This window comes from Trichechus manatus, unplaced genomic scaffold, assembly GCF_000243295.1.
Source record: "Trichechus manatus latirostris isolate Lorelei unplaced genomic scaffold, TriManLat1.0 scaffold00029, whole genome shotgun sequence".
Lineage (NCBI taxonomy): Eukaryota > Metazoa > Chordata > Mammalia > Sirenia > Trichechidae > Trichechus > Trichechus manatus.
The window spans coordinates 21,971,050-21,992,874 of NW_004443965.1; the positions used below are offsets into that span (position 1 = coordinate 21,971,050).

The 21,825-nt window shown below is 40.2% G+C and overlaps 1 protein-coding gene across 3 annotated transcripts in view; it reads right to left on the bottom strand.

The window, feature by feature from the left end:
* Window positions 1-13,682: 13,682 nt before the first annotated feature.
* The window catches only part of ZSWIM6 (zinc finger SWIM-type containing 6), an 89,908-nt gene continuing 81,765 nt past the window's right edge, over window positions 13,683-21,825 (bottom strand). For 2 of the 3 annotated variants that reach the window (XM_023729622.1, XM_023729624.1), the window contains exons 10-13: window positions 21,237-21,394; window positions 20,474-20,637; window positions 18,647-18,728; window positions 15,537-17,037 (exon numbers count right to left, since the gene is read on the bottom strand). In XM_023729622.1, the coding sequence (XP_023585390.1) occupies window positions 16,175-17,037; window positions 18,647-18,728; window positions 20,474-20,637; window positions 21,237-21,394 (1,267 nt within the window). In that variant the 3' untranslated portion in view covers window positions 15,537-16,174. Of the gene's footprint in view, window positions 14,131-15,536; window positions 17,038-18,646; window positions 18,729-20,473; window positions 20,638-21,236; window positions 21,395-21,825 lie in introns of those variants that run through there. The other variant, XM_023729623.1, reaches the window with a different exon arrangement.

The following is a 21,825-nucleotide window of genomic DNA, read 5'->3' on the forward strand; positions in this document are numbered from 1 at the left end:
TTTTGAAATGATGAAAATGTTCTAAAGTCAGATCATGGAGATGGTTGCACAGTTCTATAAAATATACTAGGACTATTTAATTGTATGATCTAAAGCAGTGAATTTATGGTATGGAAATTACATCTCAATAAAGCTGTTCTGAAAGAAAAAAAAAAAAAAGAACAAAAAGATGAGTGGATAACCCCTAATGTATACCCTTGCCTGCAAAGTAACTTTTGACTTGACTGTTTGGAGCTGCTTTTCCCCCAGGTAGAGGAAGACCAAGGTTATCTCTGTGTCCTGGTAGAAAGCACAGAGCTCTGGTAGCAGGCAGACCTGGACTTGTACGACCTTGAGGAAGTTACTTAGCCCTTCTGTGCCAATTTGTAAGACTTTTATGAAGATGAAATAGGATGATATATGCCACGAGCACCTGTACATACTTATAATTGAGTGTATATCAATTGTGCTTCCCATTTTTTAGAAGGCAGGTTCATAAGCCAGGGTCCCAGCCCTGAAAAGAGATGTGAGCATAAGGCACGTGACCAGAACAGGAATTTAGGAATAAGGATAAAGCTGGAGCTCCTCGGGCTCGGTAACAACTCTAAAATTCATGATTACCAATAATCGAGGTAGTGATGCTGAGCCCCAGGCTGGTGGAACACCTCTTTGGCCTGGTCAGACCTAACTCTGCAATTTAGGGAAGCCTTGAGAAGGCTGTGAAACCTCCAGCTGGTGGAAGTAGGGGACTTCAGAGGCAAGGATGAAAGGTGAGACACGTTTAAAGCAAGCAACAGAGAGACATGAGTAATCCCAGTCCTTTAAAGATTTTCCACATTCCAGATGGCAATTTGAGTTAGTAAAGACCTATTTCACTACTGAGAAATGGTCACAAAGATACCCGTATGGAAATGAGAAAGAAGTTGGCCCTATTTAGATTATCTACAGCTTCTCAAATTTTCATTCATGTTATTTATCCCCATAGAGTCCCACTCCCAAATCCAACTTGGCCCCAGAATACGCCTTTTCCCTGGGATCTTAGAAGGAAAAAGAGGAAACTGTTGACCTCTACATTCAGGCAACAAGCTCTGCTAATCCTCCATCTTCTACAATGTCTTTAGCACTTGTTTTTTATTGAGAGAGAGATAGGGAAAGAAGAAAAAAACATACATAAGTTAAAACCTGGGCTCCTGATTGTCAATTCAGCCAGCCCACTTAAGGTTCAAGAAGAGTACCATGCTTAGTGATATGAAACCAAAAAACCCATTGCCATCGAGTCGATTCCAACTCATAGAGAACCTATAGGACAGAGTAGAACTGCCCCATAGGGTTCCCAACGCTGTAATCTTTACAGAGGCAGACAGCCACATCTTTCTCCCACAGAGCAGCTGGTGGGTTTGAACTGCCAACCTTTCTGTTAGCAGCCAAGCCCTTAACCACTGTGCCACCAAGTCTCCTTAATTAGTGATATAGGAGATAGAAATATAGATTACAGCAAGTACCTATAGATTACTGTGGTGATGGAACAAGATGGTGACTTGGTTGAACAAAATGAAGATTTGGAGTTAGGTACAAGTAGGTCTATGTGTGAAATCTCTTTAAACCTCAAACATCAACCTCAAAAAGCTGTAATGAAATAATCACGTGTAAAATGCTCAATGCAGTGTCTGGCATTAGTGGCCCTCAATAAATGGTAGGAAAAGTCGATATTAAGTGAAGCACTTTGCACAGTATTAGCACAGCTAATGTGATGTAGATCCTGCACCACATGGTTTCCCTGGAATGGGGGTAGGCAGTCAGAACGCCAGGACTTGATGGGGAAGAGGCCAGGTGCAGGCCAAAGCACTGGATGGCCTAGAAAACCCACATAAAACAAGGCAGAAGGGAGCTGTTGGACACGCAGGCGGCCCAGTCTGTGACTTCACGCCTAAGGCAATTTTGGCTTCAGACCCCAGAACTGAGGCAGTTTCTATCTCAGTTGGAAGCTTCCCTTGGGGCAAACACCATACTCCAGAGTCTCTCAGAAGGAAGCCAGGTGCTCCATCATGATGAACTGGTCAACCTGTCAGGAGGCAGGAATCTGAGGTCACAGATGGGAGCACATCCTGACACATGCACTTATAAACATGCCAACACCCAAAAACACCCCTTGTCATTGAGTCAATTCCAACTCATGGCGACCCTATGTGTTACAGAGTAGAACTGAGCTCCATAGGGTTTTCTTGGCTGTAATCTTTTTTTTTTTTTCAATTGTGCTTTAAGTGAAAGTTTACAGTTCAAGTCAACTTCTCATACAAAAATTTATACACACATTGTTATGTGACCCTAGTTACTCTCCCTACAATGTGACAGTACCTTCCTCATTTCCACCCCGGATTTCCCGTGTCCATTCAGCCAGCTCCTGTCCCTTTCTGCCTTCTCATCTCACCTCTGGACAGGAGCTGCCTGTTTAGTTTCATGTGTCTACTTGAGCTAAGAAGCACACTCCTCACGAGTATCATTTTATGTCTTATAGTCCAATCTAATCTTTGTACGAAGAGTTGACTTTGGGAATGGTGTCAGTTCTGGGCTAACAGAGATTCTGGGGGCCATGTCTTCTGGGGTCCCTCCAGTCTCAGTCAGACCATTAAGTCTAGTCTTTTTACTAGAATTTGAGTTCTACACCCCACTTTTCTCCTGCTTCATCAGGGACTACCTGTTGTGTTCCCTGTCAGGGAGGTCATTGTGGTAGCTGGGCACCATCTAGTTCTTCTGGTCTCGGGCCAATAGAGTCTCTGGTTTATGTGGCCCTTTCTGTCTCTTGGGCTAATATTTTCCTTGTATCTTTGGTGTTCTTCATTCTCATTTGCTCCAGGTGGGTTGGGACCAATTGATGCATCTTAGATGGCCACTCACTAGCTTTTAAGACCCCGGATGCTTGGCTGTAATCTTTACAGAAGTAGATCACCAGGCCTTTCTTCCACTGAGGCACTGGGTAGGTTCAAACTGCCAACTTTTTGGTTAGCAGCCCAGCCCAAGCCGTTAGCACCACCGAGGGACCTCTTACAAATATGAAAGGGGACTAAGTGCCCAACAGTGACTAGCAATATTTGATCTCACTTGGTAGCAGCTTCTCCATCCAGCTCCATTCCAAAAGTCCAGAATTCTGCATGGTACATAGAAATGCAGTGGTTTGGAACAATTCACCACCCTACTCTTTTCCTGTCTCAGTCTGAGGCTTCTACTAACTCTTAGATTCAATAATAAAGAAAGAAGCCACTGTTTACACCCGGAGTCCTTTGAGCATACTGTTCCTGCCTCAGTGGGTTGCAGATTTTCCACAGAGAAAAAAAGACAGTCATTTTTATTAACCCTCTTTGTGGTTCTCACTTTTTTCCCCAACTTCTATGCTGATAAGCTTTTCTCCCTACAGTTGCACACATTCATCCCAGAAGCCATACAGGAGAGGTTTTTGTATCTAGGCAAAAGGTACCTGTGAGGGGCAATAATGGCGGTGGTGGAGTAGCGTAGGATGAGGATCAGGGAAAACATCTTTTTCACAAAAAGTGATTCTCACCAGAGCCTTAAAGGTGATGAGAAGAAAATGGTGCGTGTTTCTTCAGGTAGGCTCAGGATGATAACCAGGAGACCAGAAAAGGGAGCAAAGCAAAATAAGCCAGGGGAGCCAGAAAATGGAGTGACCCAGAAAAATGGTTAAAGAAAAAAGTAGTGTAAACTGAACCTCATGAAGGTGTAAGCCTGGGTTAAAAATAATTTATTGATTAGTTAATATAAGCACATGGTATAAAATTCTAAAGATAAAAGTGAAAAGTAAGTCTCTTTCCCACCCTTGTATCCTAACCAAGCATATCCCATCTCTGGAAGTAAACATTATTAACAATTTGTGTATATTCTCTGAAAGAGAGTTTATATATCTTTAAGCATATACATATATATAAAATCTTCCTCAGGCTTTGACTGATAGTCTACTGTACATACCATCTTGATTTGCTTTTTTCCGCTTAACAGCATATCTTGGAAACTATTCAATAGATCTAATTATTTACAATTAAGTATATTTATATGATTCTTATTTACCTACTTTAAAAAGTTCAGAAATCAGTGTATTTACCTTCTTTTTCCCTTCCAAAACATCACACCTGGGTGAAATACATTGAAATGGTTTATGATACTTACATCTTATATTAGAACCATAATTTCCACAGGTATTTTAATTCTTAATCCTATAGTTGAATGGATTCAATACTCAGCACCATTCCTTTTGCTAAAATTTCTCCAGTGATTTCTTGGTTGACCAAAGTTTGCCTTCTTGTAGTTTCTTCAAGAAATGGTCAACTGAGCTCTATTCCCTGAGGTCTTACATGCTCGAAAATGTATGTCTTCTGCTTTTGTACTTGATCAACAAATTTGCTGGGTATAAACTTCTTGAGTTCCTCACATTTTCTTTCCATGACTTGGAAAACTATTGACCATTGCTGTGGACACGTTTAATTTCAGCCTAATTTTTTTCCTCCTTGTTAGGATGCTTACAGGATCCTCTCTTTATCTTTGAAATCTAGTTACTTTTTACTATGATTTGTCTTAGTTTTTATGCTTAGTGTATAAATTTTTCTTGGGACATGGTATGCCCTTTCAGAGTGTAAATTCAAATCTTTCATTTCTGTAAATATTCCTCCAAAATACATTTGAGTTCTTGTTCTCTTCTACTTGCTTGGTTCTTTTCTATACGATTACCATTTACAATTCTCATTGGACTGATTTCCCTATTATTTTTCAAACTATTCTTCATTTCCAACTGATTTTGCTTGCTTTTCAATGCTTTCCTTTGTATCCTTTTTGTATTTTCATCCGTGCTTATTCCCTTTTATGCTGATTCCAATATGGGCTTCATCTCTCTTTGTCTTCTCCCTGGACTCTCCCAGCTCATGGACAGGGTTGCATAGTAGGTAAAGTGAGAACTCTGAAGTCAGGGTTTGAATCCACTTACCAGACCATAATCCTGATACCTCATCTATAAAATGAGTATAATGAGAGCACCTACCTTATAGAGCTGATGTGAGGATTGATAAGTTAATACAGAAAAGCACTCAGAACCAGGATCTCACATTTTAAGGTCTTAGTGTGTGCTTGTGAATTAACAAAAGAAGAAGATAATAATAATTCTTATAGCTGTTTCTTCCCTGAGCTCTTGTATCTCTGCTTTGAGCTCTTTGATTGACTTGTGACATTTTTTTGAATCCCCAGTGATATGGCCATGATTTTCGTCTGTTTAATAACCACATTTTCCTGGTGACAGTTTCTTACCATTTGTTTTTCTTATTCTTTTCCTCATGTTTTTCTTGTAATATATTTGTAAAATTCCCGCACTGATTCCACTTTGATGATTATCTTTCAATGAGGCAAGTTCTTCCTGGACCAGCCATTTGCAAGAGATTTCTAAGGGGCGAGCCAGCAGAAATTCTGTGTGATCATAGAGTTGTATATGTGAGCAAGTTATTCTGCCCTTCTTAGAAATTAACCGTTACAAGACTGAGTATGGTTTGGAGCCCCTTTTTCCCATCCCCTCCAACAAATTACCTCCCTGAAGATGATTTATGTGTGTCCCTCATTTGACCTCACATCTCTGCTACTTGCTGGTGTCAAACAGGAGTCAGAGGAATTTTACCACCCACTGATGGACCCTGTTGCCATTGATTCAAACAAGGGAAGGGCCTTTAGAAGTATGTGACCTACTTTGGAGAATTCTACTCCACCAGGATTGTCCGAGGTGTACAGATGAAGACTTCCTCTCTCACATGCTTCCCTTACCACTGAGAACTTCGCTGTATTTGGCAGCCCTTCCTCATATATTATGGTAGGGTCATAGGATGCTTCTTAGTTTCATCAAAGATGGAATATAAGTTTCTCTTTTGGGTTTCCTTCTTTACATCTGGTGAGATTGTGGTTTGTGAAAGAAGAGGGCAGAGCTTTAGCAATGCCTTTGTCTTTAACTTCATTTATGAGGAGTTCGGACCCTATAATGAATAAGGAGGACCGCAGAAGAACTGATGCCTTTGAATTGTGGTGTTGGTGAAGATTATTGAATACACTATGGACTGCCAGAAGAATGAACAAATCTGTCTTGGAGGAAGTACAGCCAGGATGTTCCTTAAAAGTGAGGATGGCGAGACTTTATCTCACAGATTTTGGACATGTTATCAGGAGGGACCAGTTCCTGGAGAAGGATATCATGCCTGGTAAAGCAGAGGGTCAGCAAAAAAGAGGAGGACCCTCAATGAGATGGATTGACATAATGGCTGCAACGATGGGCTCAAGCATAGCAACAATTGTGACGATGGCACAGGACCAGGTAATGTTTCTTTTTGTTGTACACTGTGTTGCTGAGTCCTCAACAGCACCCAACAACAATGAAGCTATTGGGGGAGGAAAGCCTAGGATAACTTAATGAGTGATTGAAAAGCCTTATGCCATCGGTAAGGCCGCCTTCCCTGTAGAACAAAGCCCACCTCACTCTGGTTTTACATCATCATTCAGAGATTGGCATCCTGCTGTTCATGAAATAAAGCATTTATACCACATCTTACAATCTTATTATGCTTACTTGCTTCACAACCATAACAACCTTTGTCCTACTGTAGTTGGAGAAGTAAGATGAGCCAGGCATTTTCTTTTGGTGATTTATTGTTAAGAGGTTATTTTCACTCACTAACTAGTAGGTACTGAGCCTTTCTCCACTTGGAGTTACCAAACCAGAAGCAGCAACTAGTGGGTAACAGTCTGATGAAAAGATTTTAAAATGTCTCAATTCATTAAAAAAAAAAAAAAGTGAGGGTGTGTCTGATTTCATCTTTACTGCACTTGGGCAGAGTCAGTCAAGGACCCTTGAGTCACCAAATCAGCAAGGCAGAAAGTTACCTGTTACCTGATGTGAGAACTCAGTTGATTGGAAATGCCTTTGAAATACAGGAAGCCACTTTCTCTACAGAAGTTCTTGCACACAGCAAGACAGATTCCCACCAAAAAGTCCTCAGAGAGAACAAACCACGGCCTCAAAGACATTGCCTTTATAAAGAGCTTGGTGGAACCTCAGGGCTGTCAGAAAAACTTCTCAGAGAAAGAGGCACTTGAGAAGGTCATCAAGATAAAGAGAAATGCTCTGCCCTCACTTCAGTTTCACCTGAACCACTGGCAGGATATTCAGGAAAACCCAGTGGGACCTGAAGGGCAAAGAGACCTTGAGTCTGAATTCTCTGCCTACCAGTTTAAAGAAATGTTTTTCACACATCATCATCGTCAGTTCTGAGTCCCCCAAATCTCCTAGAGTGACAGCAATCAAAATTGATTTGGGGAGTTTCACCCACAGATTAAATTTGTTTGTTCCCTGTATGGAAGCTCAGTGGATTTGTCTTGCTGCCAGCGAGGGAACTGAGGGTTTGAGTATAAAATGTAAAAGACAAAAAAGGCGTTTTATCATCTGGCACAACTGAATGGTTTAAAAGTGTCCTCAGGTGCAAATTCAGCTCTGGGAGCCAGAGTTGGCAGGGCCAGCTAAAGCTGTTTCAGACGGCTCATGTCTTCCAGGAGTCCCTGGTTGGTGCAAATGGTTAACGCACTCAGCTGGGCACCAAAAGGTTGGCAGTATGAGTCTACCCAGAGGAGCCTCAGAAGAAAGGCCTGGCGATGTACTTCCAAAAAATCAACCATTGAAAACCACAGTTCTACTCTAATACACATGGGTCACCATGAGTCAAAGCAGTCATGTGCTGAAATCAGACAGCAATTGGTTCATGTCCTCCACGTTTACTGCCTGCTTTGTTTATTTTGGTGCCCTGGCAGCGAAGTGGTTAAGAGCTGGGCTGATAAGCAAAAGGTCGGCAGTTCAAATCCACCAGCCACTCCTTGAAAACTCTGGGGGCAGTTCTACTCTGTCCTACCGGGGCGCTATGAGTTGGAATCCACTCGATGGCAACAGGTTTGCCTTATTTTAGGAGTTCCTGGGTGGCAAGAACACTTAAGGACTCAATTACTAACCCAGAGGTTGGTGGTTTGAACCCATCTACAGATGCCTTGAAAAAAGGCCCTAGGATCTGCTTCCAAAAGGTCAGTCTTGAAAACTCTATGGAGCACAGTTCTATTCTGCAACACCTGGGATCTCCATGAGTTGGAAGTGTCCCAATGGCAACTGACTGTTCATTTTAGGTGCTCGATAGATCGGCTAATGTATTGCCGTAGGAAGCCGTCTAAAATTTTGTTCCAAGAGAACACTTTTGCTGAATGTTTATTGGTTTCTACTCATGGTTTGAAACTAGAAACAACTCCCCCAATATCTAGCCCACATATTCTCCTGTTATATTTTGCATCTATATGCAACAGCTCTTGCTGACAATGACGACAAAGCTTGTTTCTCTGGGGGGTTGGGGGCAGGGGAACTCACCAAAAGAAAAGTCCTCTTGTGAAGAGCTGCTGGCAGAGAAGGAAGGGTTCAGATGGTCTAGGGCTGTGGTGTGAGTTTGCCCAGCAGCTCATCCTCCAGGCCTACTATTTAATCCATCTTGTTTCATAATCGACCACTCCTGTGGCACTTGGGAATGTTTATGTTAGAGAAAAGTAAAAATGACCTTTAAAATTGGACTTCCTTATACAGATTCCATACAAAGAGGGTGAAAATCACTGGGTTTGGGTTGAGGTCCAGGAATTAGCATGTCTGATAGCCGCTTGGGTTGTTCTAATGTAGGTGGTCCATGAACCATGCTCTGACAAGCATGACTATACAAAATGATTAATATATTTAGGAGAATAAAATATATTTTTAATGTGAAAAAGAATGGGCTTGTACTACCCTTCCGCTGTTTGCTCCTAACCACTGGCTGGGATGCAGATGTAATGGCAGAATCAGGATCAATCACCTTGGACCCAGGGCTGGAAAACGTGTATGTGTTCTGAATTGCCTACCTCCGGACTGTTAGGTGAGCTAATAAGCTTCTATCTTTTGAAACTTACATACGTTCTTAAAATTGAGTTTCCATGACTCAAGTCAAGACAAAATTGAACCTGTCATGTTCTGGTGAGTGAAAAATGTGAAGATTTGGGATAGTTGTTCAAGAGTTCCACCCACCTTGCTCCATCCAATTCTAAATTTATTCCGGCAATATTTTGAGGGTCAGAACTATGTCTTACGCTTCTTTGGGCCCTCCAGGGGCTAAGAACATAGCACACACTCAATAAATACAACAACGCTATGAGAAACAGTAGAGCATAATTGCTTACAAGTGTGAGTTTGGAGCAAGATTGCCTGAGTTTGAACCTGCCACTTACTGTGTGACCTTAGATAACCTTGATGTGTCTTAGTTTCTTCATCAATAAAATGGGAGAAGGTAATAATAGTAATACAAGCCTCATAGGATTGTTGAAGAATAAATGAGTTAATACATGCAAAGTACATAGAATAGTGCCTGGGTACTAGTAAGCACTAAGTGTGTTTGCCATCGTTATTATTATGATGGTTGTTATTCTTATCACTGTGATGATAACAAAAACCTTACTATAGAAAGTGTGCTGGCACTGGTGCCACACATCCTTCCAGTGTCTGTGGATGTGCACATTGTACTGTTCTAAATGGGAGGCAACATCCAAATCATTCTGAAGTATATTTATCTTTTCTGCATTTTGTATTATTTAAAGGAACATATTTACAAGGCAGAGGCCCATTTAAAAACCATCAATGGAGAAAAAGCAAGAATCCTTTGTACATGCTTAAGTTTCAAGGTCCCACATGCTCATTAGGGCTTATCTGTGGAGTCAAAGGTTTTTTTCTGAACGTTAATACACAGTGAAATTAGGCAATGGGTCCTTTTGAAAAGCAGATCTTCTTCTCTTCATACTTCTTCCTGCTTGGAGTAGAAGATGTTTCCAGTTTGGCGCTAACCTAGAGAAAAGGAAAAGGCTGTTTTCTTCCTTTCCTATTTTAGAACTAGGCTCCCTGAGCGGGGGAGCAATTCACATTATCAGAGCCCGACCTGTTACATCGGGGGGTCTGGTGTCTAATCCGGAGGCAGACACCTAAGGACGTGGATCGCCAAAAGACACTTCGATTTTTACAGCCTGTGTGGACACTTAAGAAGCTACGTTTTTCATTTTGCTACTCTTTCAACTTTTCTGTTTGTTTGAATTTTTCAGAATGAAAAGTTGGGAAAAGGAAAAAAAGAAAAAAGTCAGAACAGGGACCACAGGCGTCTTCTCGGATTGCTAAGCAACTCCAGATTCTTCAAAATGTAGAAAGTATAAAATTCTTGCCAAATGATAGCACAGGGTAGTAGAAAGTTCAAAATATTCATATGGCCAAGGTATGTGTAATACAAATTAAAAAGGCCGTTGTCAGTAGGCTATTATTGTTTCTGCCAAGGAAGACACCAGAAATGATGGATGCCGTTATGGATTGAACTGTGTTCCCCAAAAAAGAAATGTGGAAGTCCTAACCCATGTACCTGTGAATGTGATCCTGTTTGGAAATAGGGGCTTCCTTTTGTTGTGTTAATGAGGTCATACCAGAGTAGGGTGGGTCCTAAACGTAATCATTCTGGGTGGTATCTTATAAGAAGAGCAGAACAGACACAGACACACATACACTGGGGGAAGACAGATGCCATGTGAAGGACCCATTTACAAGCAAAGGACACCAAGGATTGTCGGTAGAGGCTGAAACAGGAGAGAGGCCCGTGAAAAGAATATGGTCAAGACCATGATTTGAACTTTTAACTTCCGTAACTGTGAGAAAATAAATTTCTGTTCTTTAAAGCCACTCACTTGTAATATTTTTTATTACAGCAGCACGATCTAACTAAGACAGTTGCACAGTTGAAAAATCTCCCTTCTCTGGAATCCCACACCCCAATAGATATGGATTCCCTGCTTGGCCAGGTCTGTGCTGTCTGACCATCCCCGGTATGTCAGGGACCATGATGGGGTCTTCTTTGGGATTTTTTCAAACTGGAACTAAGAGAAGACAGTCCTTTTCCGGTGAGAAATAAAGTCAATATGCAGACAGCAAACAAGAAGAGAATAAGAAGATTAGAATAACAAGAATAGAATGATAGTAATAAAAAGAAAGAATAATAAGAGAATAAGAAAAGAATAAGAAGAGAAGGGCTCAAAGGACTGAATACTAGACCAAGCTGCCACTTAGAGGTCAGGAAGATGAGGAGGGGCTGGCAAAAGTTTTGTCACTATAACAATGCAACCAAGGAAACGAACATTTTCAGGACTAGTTTGGATCAAATTATCTTCACTCACTCCTTGTCTCAGGGTTATATACACCATTTAAAACTAAAGAATCCCAATTTTTATACGTTGCCCTGAGCTTTCTCCTGAACTAACACTTACTTGACAGCTCTCCACTTGGGTGTCTTACAGGCATCTCAAATTTAACACGTTCAAAACTGAACTACTGATCTTCCACCAAAACACTTGCTCTCTGCCATCTTCTCCATTTCAGTTAATGGCCACCTTCTTCTAGTTGCTCAGGTTTAAAAATTTGAAATCATTTTTGATGCTGCTCTTTCTCACATGCCACGTATATCAGAAAAGGCTAGACCTTCCAAGATATGTATCATCTCACCACTTGTCACCGTTTCCACTGATCCCACTGGGTACAAGTCCCATCATTTCTTGCCTGGATTATTGTGGCAGCCTTCTAATTTGTCTGCATGCCCCCCTCTTGCCCTCCCAACCACACCAAAACAAACCAAACCCGCTGCCATCGAGTCGAGTCCAACTCATAGTGACCCTATAGGACAGAGTAGAACTGCCTCATAGGGTTTCCAAGAAGCGGCTGGTGGATTCAAACTGCCCACCTTTTGGTTAATAGTCTTATCTCGTAACTACTGCGCCACCAGGGCTCCCCCAACCACACAGCAGCCAGCAAATGGTTTTTCATTGACTTGTAAGTCAGATCATGTGACTCCTCTGCCTTGGATCCTTCAAATACAGAGTAGAAATCCTTACCATGACCTACAACCCTCTGTAGGATCTACAACCTAACTCCTCAACTCTTTAGCCTCACCTCCTCTCTCTCTCTGCTTGCATCCCATTCAGCCTCAGTTAGTGTCTTTGCTGCGCCCAGACTTGTCCTCTCTGCCTTAAACACATACCTGTCGGGGGCCAACTCCCTCACTTTCTTGAGGCATCTGTTCATATTTCAGTACATCGGAAAGGTCTTCCCAGAAAGGTCTTTCCTGACCATTCTACCCTAAATGGTACCACTTTACCACTGTAAACGGAACTGGTTTTTGGTTACCCTGATTTATTTTTCCTTACAACACATATCACCAGCTAATGTGTTATTTGTTTATATGTTCCCCTTCCACTAGAACATATGCTTCATGAGAAAAGGCATTTTGCTTTGTTCAGTTTGTCTTTTTAGCACCTAGAATCACACCTACAGGCACACAAAAAACGTTTGCTGAACACTCAGGATTCTTACATTTCCTCTTTTGCCCCAAGCTAGCTTGAATTGATCCTCATACTTGTGTTAAAAAAAAGTTTTCCTGTCAAAATTTAGTCACACTTTTCATTTACTAAAATGTATCAGATTACTTAATGTCTTCCCCTACATTTCCCTGTCTTTTCACTGACCAATTATTAATTCCTGAATCGGCTGCCATTTAACAATTTTTTCAGCAGTTCAGAAGTTCAGTTCTCCTTTGCTATTATATTGGCCTAATAGTGTGACTACAGCGGCTTCAGTTAATAATTTTTATTCAACTTACTTATTAATATCTTGAGTCATAAAACATTCATTTCCCCCACCCCCTCCCAAAACTACAGCCCGCATTACCAAATGAAATCACCAATCAAGAGCAATGTAATGCAGAATTCTATAGTCCAGGCCCCAATTAGTCAGGAACAAATTATCTCACCTTTGATTTATCTAGGCTTAACATTTCTTCCATTTCTCTTTCTTGCTGTAACAATTTCAGGACTTTTTTCTAACACTGGCCCATTGCAAGGTAAGAAGACATACCAAATTAGTTCATTTGTCTACTTGACCATGGTCATAACGAAGGAGTTGAAGGCATAGTGGTTCAACAACATTGAAGTAACAAAGTTCTTTTGTCCATTGTCCTTGGTCTCCAACTCCATTCTAAAGATAATTGTAAGATCTCACTACAAAGATGGCTAGTGAACACAGAATAATTTTCCATCAGGGAAGATCTCAAAGTCTTGGCTACTAGACGTCACTTTCTTCTCCTTTGAAGCCACTAATAGAAGAGGCTGCCCCCTGACTTTAAGCAGTCTACTTCATCATGAAATGTCTGTGTTTCAGAGGACCCACATGAACTTATATTTACCCTTAGGCAATATTAATTTTCAAAAACTAACAGTAAACTTGCATGTTATAGTTTTTATTTCTACTTGGCATTAATGGGATTTCAAAATGTCACCATGGACTCATTTATTTAGTTTCCACCAATTGATTTCTTGACATTTGGAATCTACTGTTAAGGCTGGATGTCAAAAAGAAACTTAAAATTTCAAGGGAGTAAGTATTCTGAATATTATAACCAAAATAACAAACCCACTGCCATCGAGTCATTTCCGACTCATAGCGACCCTACAGAACAGAGTAGAACTGTCCCCACTGGGTTTCCAAGGCTGTAAATCTTTATCGAAGCAGATTGCCACTTCTCCTGTGGAGTGGTTGGTGGATTCAAACTGCCAACCTTTCGGTTAGCAGCCGAGTACTTAACCACTGCGCCACCAGGGCTCCTATTCTGAATATAGTAACTTAAAAAAAAAGGATTTGCATTGTTTTGCATATGCCGCTTTGATGGAGATGGAGTAGGAAAGATGCTTATAATGCATATGTAGCAGCACTTACAGTCCTTTAAATGCAATTTCTTTTTAAACCACACACACAAAGAAAACCTCTTACAAACTTAGTATTTATTAAATATAGTAAGTACTGAGCACCCTAAATTATAATTTATTAGTTAGGAAGGAATGACCAAGTGTACACACTGAAAAAAAATTGGCTATTCTGCCTCATATCTGATCTGTGTGATTATGTGATTTCTGTGTCTTCTCCACTAAGCAGACAGTAAGCTCAGTGTCTGGTTTTATTCACCATTACATTGCCAGGGCGCAGCACAGTGCCTGGAAGACAATACATAAATATTTATTGGATGAATGAATATATATTATATATAATACACCTAGTACATATAATATATATAGCATGTATATATTATTATTAAATCCTTAGGGATGTAGTTCTATCCACCAAACACTAGAGTGATAAGAGATATATCATAAAGGAGGCAGAATCAACTTTCAAAAAACTAATTTTAATCAAAACAAAAATTGTTGATCATTAACAAGTTTATAAAACAGTGATTTAGTTACATAAATAAATTGATATCAGTGTATCAAATCTTAATTACTTTCAACTTCATGAGCATGTTTACATGGGTGATGAAGTACAACCTTTTTTTTTTCTTTTTTACCTATTATAATAAATAAAATGGAGCGCATGAAATAGTTCTTCTAAACAAAAATACCTACAAACATACCTCTAGCATGTTCTCTAATGAAGGGAACAAGAGACACTGGACAACTTTTGCACCAAAACATAAAAATTGCTTTAAAAAGCACAAGGTTACAGAACCATCAGCTAAAGTAAAGACACTATACTGTAACCAAAGTTGGTATTTAATAATATAATGAACAGTTTGGTAGTTAGATCTCCAGTTTGGTTATTTTAAAGCATTAAGACAAGGCAAGATAGAAGGCTGCTTTTGTTTGAGTAATTCTAGAGAAAATAAAATATATTTAAAAAAAAAGAGAGAAAGAAAGAAAACTGAAAAGTAGAACAGTCATACCTACACAACTTTCTGTCCTGCACAAAGTCAAAATACCTATGCAGAATAGATATATAATATATATAATGTTATTTGTGCACAAAGTTAGCTTATTATTAGCTCACTGCAAAGGCGTAATGGATCATGTCAATTGTTTTGGAAAACATTTTGCGTTTTTTGTCAAAAGGATATTTCTTTAAAGTTTCCTAGGCTAGGAGGCACGAACCCCAATTCCGGCATACTGTATATTCTTAATGCTAAGGCTTGCTGCTCTGGCTGTGTATTTTGTTGTCCCTCTTTATTCTAGTGACTGTTACAAGCATGTGTGGTGTAGTGGTGGTGGTTGTTGTTGGTGGTGTATGTGTCTGTGTGTATACATATATATATATGTATACATAAGCTGTATAAATATATATACATATATAATTTCTCCCAATAGATCTCAGTCCAACCATGCAATCCAAAAGGTGGCTCTGCATAGATGCCCAGCATGAAGTTCACCGTCCGAGCCAACCCTGAAGCAAGGCGCACTTTTAGTCCTTCTAGTAGGTTTTCTCTCAGTTTTTTGTTTTTGTTTAAAACCAAGCTACTGCAGCTTCAAGTATTTTGCATTACATAGAATATTTTTTTATAAATTAGTTAATGTTATATTTTCAATATTCAGACATATACTATAATATATATACAGTACAATAAATGCTCTCATTCTTTTTTTAATTTTTTTTTTTTTTTGATAAATCCCTGAGAATGTATGTTGACAGTCGCTAAGTTTCCACATGCACAAGCATCGTGTGCCATGCTTCTGGACGAACAGCACTGCAAAGCCACGTGGGTCAGCCTTTTTAGTATTTCATTTTGTTGGTTTGTTTAAATATGCTGAAAATGTAAAGATGAGTTACAAAGGAGTAAAGCTGAATCCATTCGAGGTACTTATCACAGGATGGAGGTGTTTTGTTTGGTTTTTAAAGCCATTTCAATTATTATTATTATTATTTTTGAGGCTGTGAACGTATACAGAAAACAGGAGAGCTATGTGGACTTTTGCCACTTGACAACATATACTCAGTGTAAACCAAACCTTTTTAACCTCTCTCTCATACAAAACCAAAATAAAATAAAATAAGAGAAAAGGAAAAAAAGAAGAAAAAAGAAAAAGGGAAAAAATTAAAAACACACAAACTTTCACAACATGACAATTTAGTCTGCAAACGCAATATAACTATACACATATAATACCGGTGTGGCTCTGTTCTTTAAGTTAAAAAGGGTACAAAGGCAGGCTCAAGTAAAAACAAACCATCCCTCCCATTCCCACCCCCACCCCATTCATACAAGTTCTATCAACCAAACCTCTCCCGAACCAACATCATCAGTTTCTTTTTGCCTTTGTAGATTTGTTTCAGGTTGTCAATGAACTGTGTAAACTGAATGTGTCCATCATGCGCCATTAAGAAGGTCTCTCGGGCCTTGCTGAGGAACTCTATAAACTCACTATAGTGCCGAGGACTGATGTGTGTGAGTCGTGAGTGTGTCGTGTTGATGTAGGCCCCAATCGTGGCATCCAAGAGTTGCCTCAAGGGAGCTTTGTCCAGTGACATGAGCTTACCAGAGTTCCTCCTTCCATGAAGTCCCACCATGCCAGGAGTGGTCAGAGTGCATCTGCGCAAAATGTCTGACAGTACCGTTGCACACTTGACACTCTTGACCACCAGAGGTATTATAGCTGCAAGCTCATTTTTGCCAAGGGAGTGGCTGAGTGCACAGGCCCACAAAACGTCATTAATGGCAGGGTGTGTGTCCTGATTGTAGCTCAGGTTGAGATGGGTCATGGCCAGGGTGGCCAGCTTGTAGGCCCTCATGGGGTACCCGCGATGCTCCATGTACCGTGCTATTGTAAAGAGCTGTGTGTAGCTCATGCCGGTCGTAGCAGCGTCAAGAACAATTTGGTACGCCGTCTCAAAAGCTATGTGATCCTTTTCACACAGGGTCAGCGCAGAGAGGGCACAGTTCTGAGGGTCCTTCATGGCGCACTGCAATGCAAGTGTCCGGGCACTGCTGGCCAGCTTTTCCTGCTGGTGGCAGTCCAGGTGGAGGCGGACGATGGTGCTGTTGGACATCACGGTGGTTGCAACGATACTTGTGGCCTCGGTGGGAGTAAAGAGTGTAAACCAGCTCTGCATGATGCTGTCCAGGGCATAAACGCCTGCAAGGAACACAGACAAGCCCTATTACTGACAAGGAGGCTACCCAGAGGCCTTGCCTAATTTCCACTTTTATAATCAATGCTTACTTTGTTAACCATCACAGGACATGAGCTAGGCCAGAAAATCATGTAAGGTAATGTGCCTAGGAGCAACCTTTTAGAATAAGGTTATTATAGATTGTTATTCAGTGAAATGCCTGAAAGGAACATGAACTTCCTGTAATAAAGAACTAATCCTCTCGGTAGCTGGTATTTGCACTGTGCTGCTTGCCATTTCAGACAATGGTTTCCTGCTAATGAGTTCTAGTTCACTGGGGCCCTCAGTCAGTTACTCACTACAGAATTTGAGTTAGAAGAACTACCACCCTCACCAAAACAGGGAGTTTGTATATGGTGTGCGTGTTTGTGGGTATATTTAAAGTACACACAATACAGAATTATTAGACATGCAAGGAAGCAGGAAAATGTGACCTAATCAAGAGAAAAAAGTCAACAGAAGCAGATCTACAGATGACTCAGACGTTGTGAATAGCTGACAAGGTCTTTAACATAACTATTTTAAGTATACAGACCAATATGCCTCAGCTGTAGGAAAATCCTAAAAGTGAATGATCTATAGAGAAGGGGCTAAATCTCTGAGAGAGAAATGAGGTGTATATCTTGGTGCAGGGTACAGGAGTTGTGTGGCAGTTCTTGAACTGGCATTATCTTTGTATTGCTCTGTCAAAACATGACGTCTATTGAGACTAATCTCCCTTCTTCCAAAATAACAAACCATTACACATTAATTAAAAAAATAAGAATGATTTTCAAAGTATCTGCTCTGTGTCAGTATCTAAACACTGACGTGGTAGTGTCTTCTCAGCAAGCAGTGTGTATTCTTCTCTGATGCAAGTAGGAAGAAAGAAAGATAACCTAAGTAACACTTATTTTAAACAGTCACATTCTGTTTGTGTTGGCATTGCTGCTGGGAATGTACAGTTTTCTTTATTACTGATTTATTGATGCAGAGTGGAAATAGTTGGCTGAAGGGCCTCAAAAATTGCAGCTTATGGGCAACCAGGGGATCTTCTTATGACCAGCTACTTCTCCCACATCTAAACCATACCTGGTGGTCATTCCTCTGTTGAATACCATGATGTATGCTCATCGTCTCTTAGACAATGGAGAAAAAACTCATTATTTTCATTAAAATGGATTGAGCTACTGACCACAGTCTCAAGTTAGTTTCCAAGGTGGTTCCCAACCTACCAAGGATTAACTAGGGGACCCTTTCATACAAAGTCGTAAACCTGATTATCACAAAAACTTACTAAAAGCACATTAACAGTGACAGAAAAACTGAATATAAAGGGAGCAAAGTGCTTCCTCACTGATTTTTTCCATTTTAAACCAGAGGTTGGAATCCCCAAAACATGACAGCTTAGAAAGCGAAGAATGCAAGCATATATAACCGAAGAGGGTGAGGGGAGTCCCTGTAGGTTGCTAGAACGGGTATGAGCCTCGGAGAGATTAACGGAAAGAGTGAAAATGTTCTTATTATCTGTAAGTGACAAGTTAAATCATAGCATGAGGCAATTGAGAAAGCTCTCCCCCAGAGTTTACCTACCAACTTCAGTAGCACATGTTACCAGCCACCTCACCATCTCTCGTCGTCGCCAATTTAAAGTTGACAGTGTCATTCTCATAACCTATAAGAACAGGGTAACAAAATGTTTGGGATATTATCCTAAGTCAATAGAAAAAAAATTTATTCCAGGGTGTAAACTACTAGACATCTTCCTGACTACTGGGAGGATAAACAGATTTATTTAGAGAAGATCTCTGCATATGAATTTGGATTTGTTCATGGCTCCCCTAGCTCGCCTTGCCCCAGTCTGGCAAGCAGGAGGCCTACCAAATGGCCAGGTGTGGCATCCTGGGCAAGTCACTTAATCTCTTTTTTCATCAGCAAAATCAGAACATTAAACACAGTCCATGTCCTCATCTCCTCCTCAGCTTTAACAGTCCATGGTTCCAGATTTCTGAGGCTCCTCATGAATTAATTCTGATTAGGAAGCCTCAACAAGCAAAGAGATATTTTAAAATAATCGTTTTAGTTATTCTTCAATCTCTCACTGCTGCTTTCTGCTGACAATCAAGATAACCCTAAGTTTATGGAAAGAAATCTTCTTTGCTATCATTAGCGATCTGATTTTTTTTTTTTTTCACTTTCTAGTAAGAGGTCCCACGATAAAATTATCCACCTCTTCCTGCTTCTTCCACTCTTTAAGGTTTAGAACATCTATGGACATGACACTCCTAAAGTGTTGGAAAGGGCCTCTGTGGTTCACTCCTGGGTCCTAGAGAGAATGAGGCAGGGAGTAAACTCTCAGTCATCTGCCATTTAGTCAGAATCCCAAAGAACTAGAAAGCTTGGGTCAATGATTCTTTCTGCATCATACCTTTAAGATAAGGCAAATGATAACAGAAACAAGCCAAATAACATGAATAATATTTTTTAGAAGAAACTTCTAAAATATATCACTGTATAGCTTAAATGCAACCTCCTATACCCTCTACTTGTACACTACTGAATGTTACAGTGGTTAAGTACATTTCCTGTGATCCAATTCTTTAAAATTCTATTAATCATTTTAAGGAAGAATCCATAACCAGAAAACCATTAATCACCTGACCAGGTTATTCTACTCCCCATACTTTAGGTAATTAGGAGGTGACTTCTTTCACTCTTTTTTTCATGGAAAAAAACGAAAGAGCAAATGTTAATATAGACTCCATGAGAAAAGTAGAAATATAAAATTTTCAGCTCCTAGTTTACACAGTAATCTGTTTGGAAACCAGAAGCTCCCATCTATCTGCATTACTAATTCAGAATGTCCTTAGTAATAACATCCATGAAGGCCTGCTGGAAGCTGAAACTGGACCCTGGCCCAATCACTCCTCTTTTACCTAATTTTCTCAGGGTTATCAAGAGGTGCTAGAACTGCCCATCTATTATGAAAATGCAAACATCAATAAAAATCCGTATTTCCTCTAAAAATTTAACCCTAACAATTGAATCTTTATTATATACACTAGCTTTATTTAAGTTTCTTGCTAGTAATAATTCTTCTCCATTCACTGAAAGGAGAAAACAATAATGTTAAGGCCGTAATTCAGAAAATGGAATTTTTTTTAAAGATACAACTAGGGCTTGTAAATAGATAGTCCCTGCACCTCAGGTGGCAGTCCAGTTCAGCTGGAAATGACCACCGCTCTGAAATACAATGCTCTCCTGTAGTCTAACATAACTGGACTCTGAAGAGTCATTTACCTACATGAAAAAGTCCTAACAAACAGAAACAACCTTCAGATGGTGACTTCAGTTAGCAGTTCTCAGTGCCCTAGGAAAGACGAGGTCTTCAAATCTTTCCCTAGACCACCAGTCACATACCTGAAGCCCCAGCTCCAGAGACACTTTCAAAAGAGTGATGTCTGGCAAACTGTCCATGAGAGTTGCTATTTTAAATGCATCTTGGGCAAGCTTGAAGATGTGTGATGAGGAGTGAATGTTTTTCTGAATGGATTCTAATACTGTTTCCAGCCTCCGAACGTCGCCTGCAATGAACAAGGGGAAAACCAAACCAAACCAAGTCAATGCAAAGCACAACAAAAAACAAAACCCAATACATACACAAACACAAAGGGAGGAAAAAGGGAAACAAAACAATACATAAAGCACAATTAGTTTACCTGAGATTTTCACAGATGGCAGAGATGTTACAACTAAGTGTCTATGAATCTCGGCTTCACAAAACAGATACAGCAAGACCCACCCTCAATGACTAAAAGCACCAGAACCAATACAAGATTGCAAATAGCTTCCTAGTTCCTACTGTTATGTATTTTTGGTGTCTATTTCAGGGAAAAAAAATTAACTAACTTTTTAATCTGCTTCTGAATCTCAACTGCATTTACATCTTCTTGGGATAGTCACTAACCTGAGATCTGCGCAAGTAAGTTTACTGATACAGTTAAATGAGGAAAGTGCCAGACTCACATGAGTAGCACCTGTTTTGTGTCATACGCTAATATATAAAGGATCCCTTACAACCTATACCTGACACTAGCACCACTATTGAGAACTTGGCAGAAAACATAACCCTTTAAAAAAAAAAAAAAAAATTTAATTATGAGGCCTCAGGACAATTCAGTACCTTTGGCTGCAGTCAGCATGGTGGATGCCAGCTCACACTGCTGGGATTCTATGTGGCTTAACGTGAACCAACGAGGGTATCGGTTGGGAACAACTGACGCAATGTGGTGGGGGCGAGTGAGGTCTCCTGTTGGAGCAGTAGATTCCAACACTAGTAACCTGCAATGAGAGGACAATGCAGTTGGCCCCTTAGTACTTGTTCATTACCTCAGTCACAGGGACCGGCCTGCAGAAGCCAGAGAAGCAGGCAGGTGCTATTGTTCAGGCTTCAGTTGCAGGAGGAGCTGGTGCAGCTATACTCTGCTGTCTGGATGCCAAAGTCACCTTGTTACTTGTTCATCACCCAAACCTGAGAGAGTTTCTTTCTTTAGCAACATTCAGAAAATTGCCATATTCAAGAAATTAAGATCTGTAACACTGAAGAGCTGTGAAATAAGTTTTGATGTTTACCGGTTTTTAAATTCAATTTTTCAATCTTAACACTCCTCAAAAAATAAAAATCAAGAGAACTGATAGTGAAGTGAGTATTTAAGACTGAGTACAACAGTCAGGGATCCCTGGGTGGCTAAGATGAATAAGCTTACTTATTA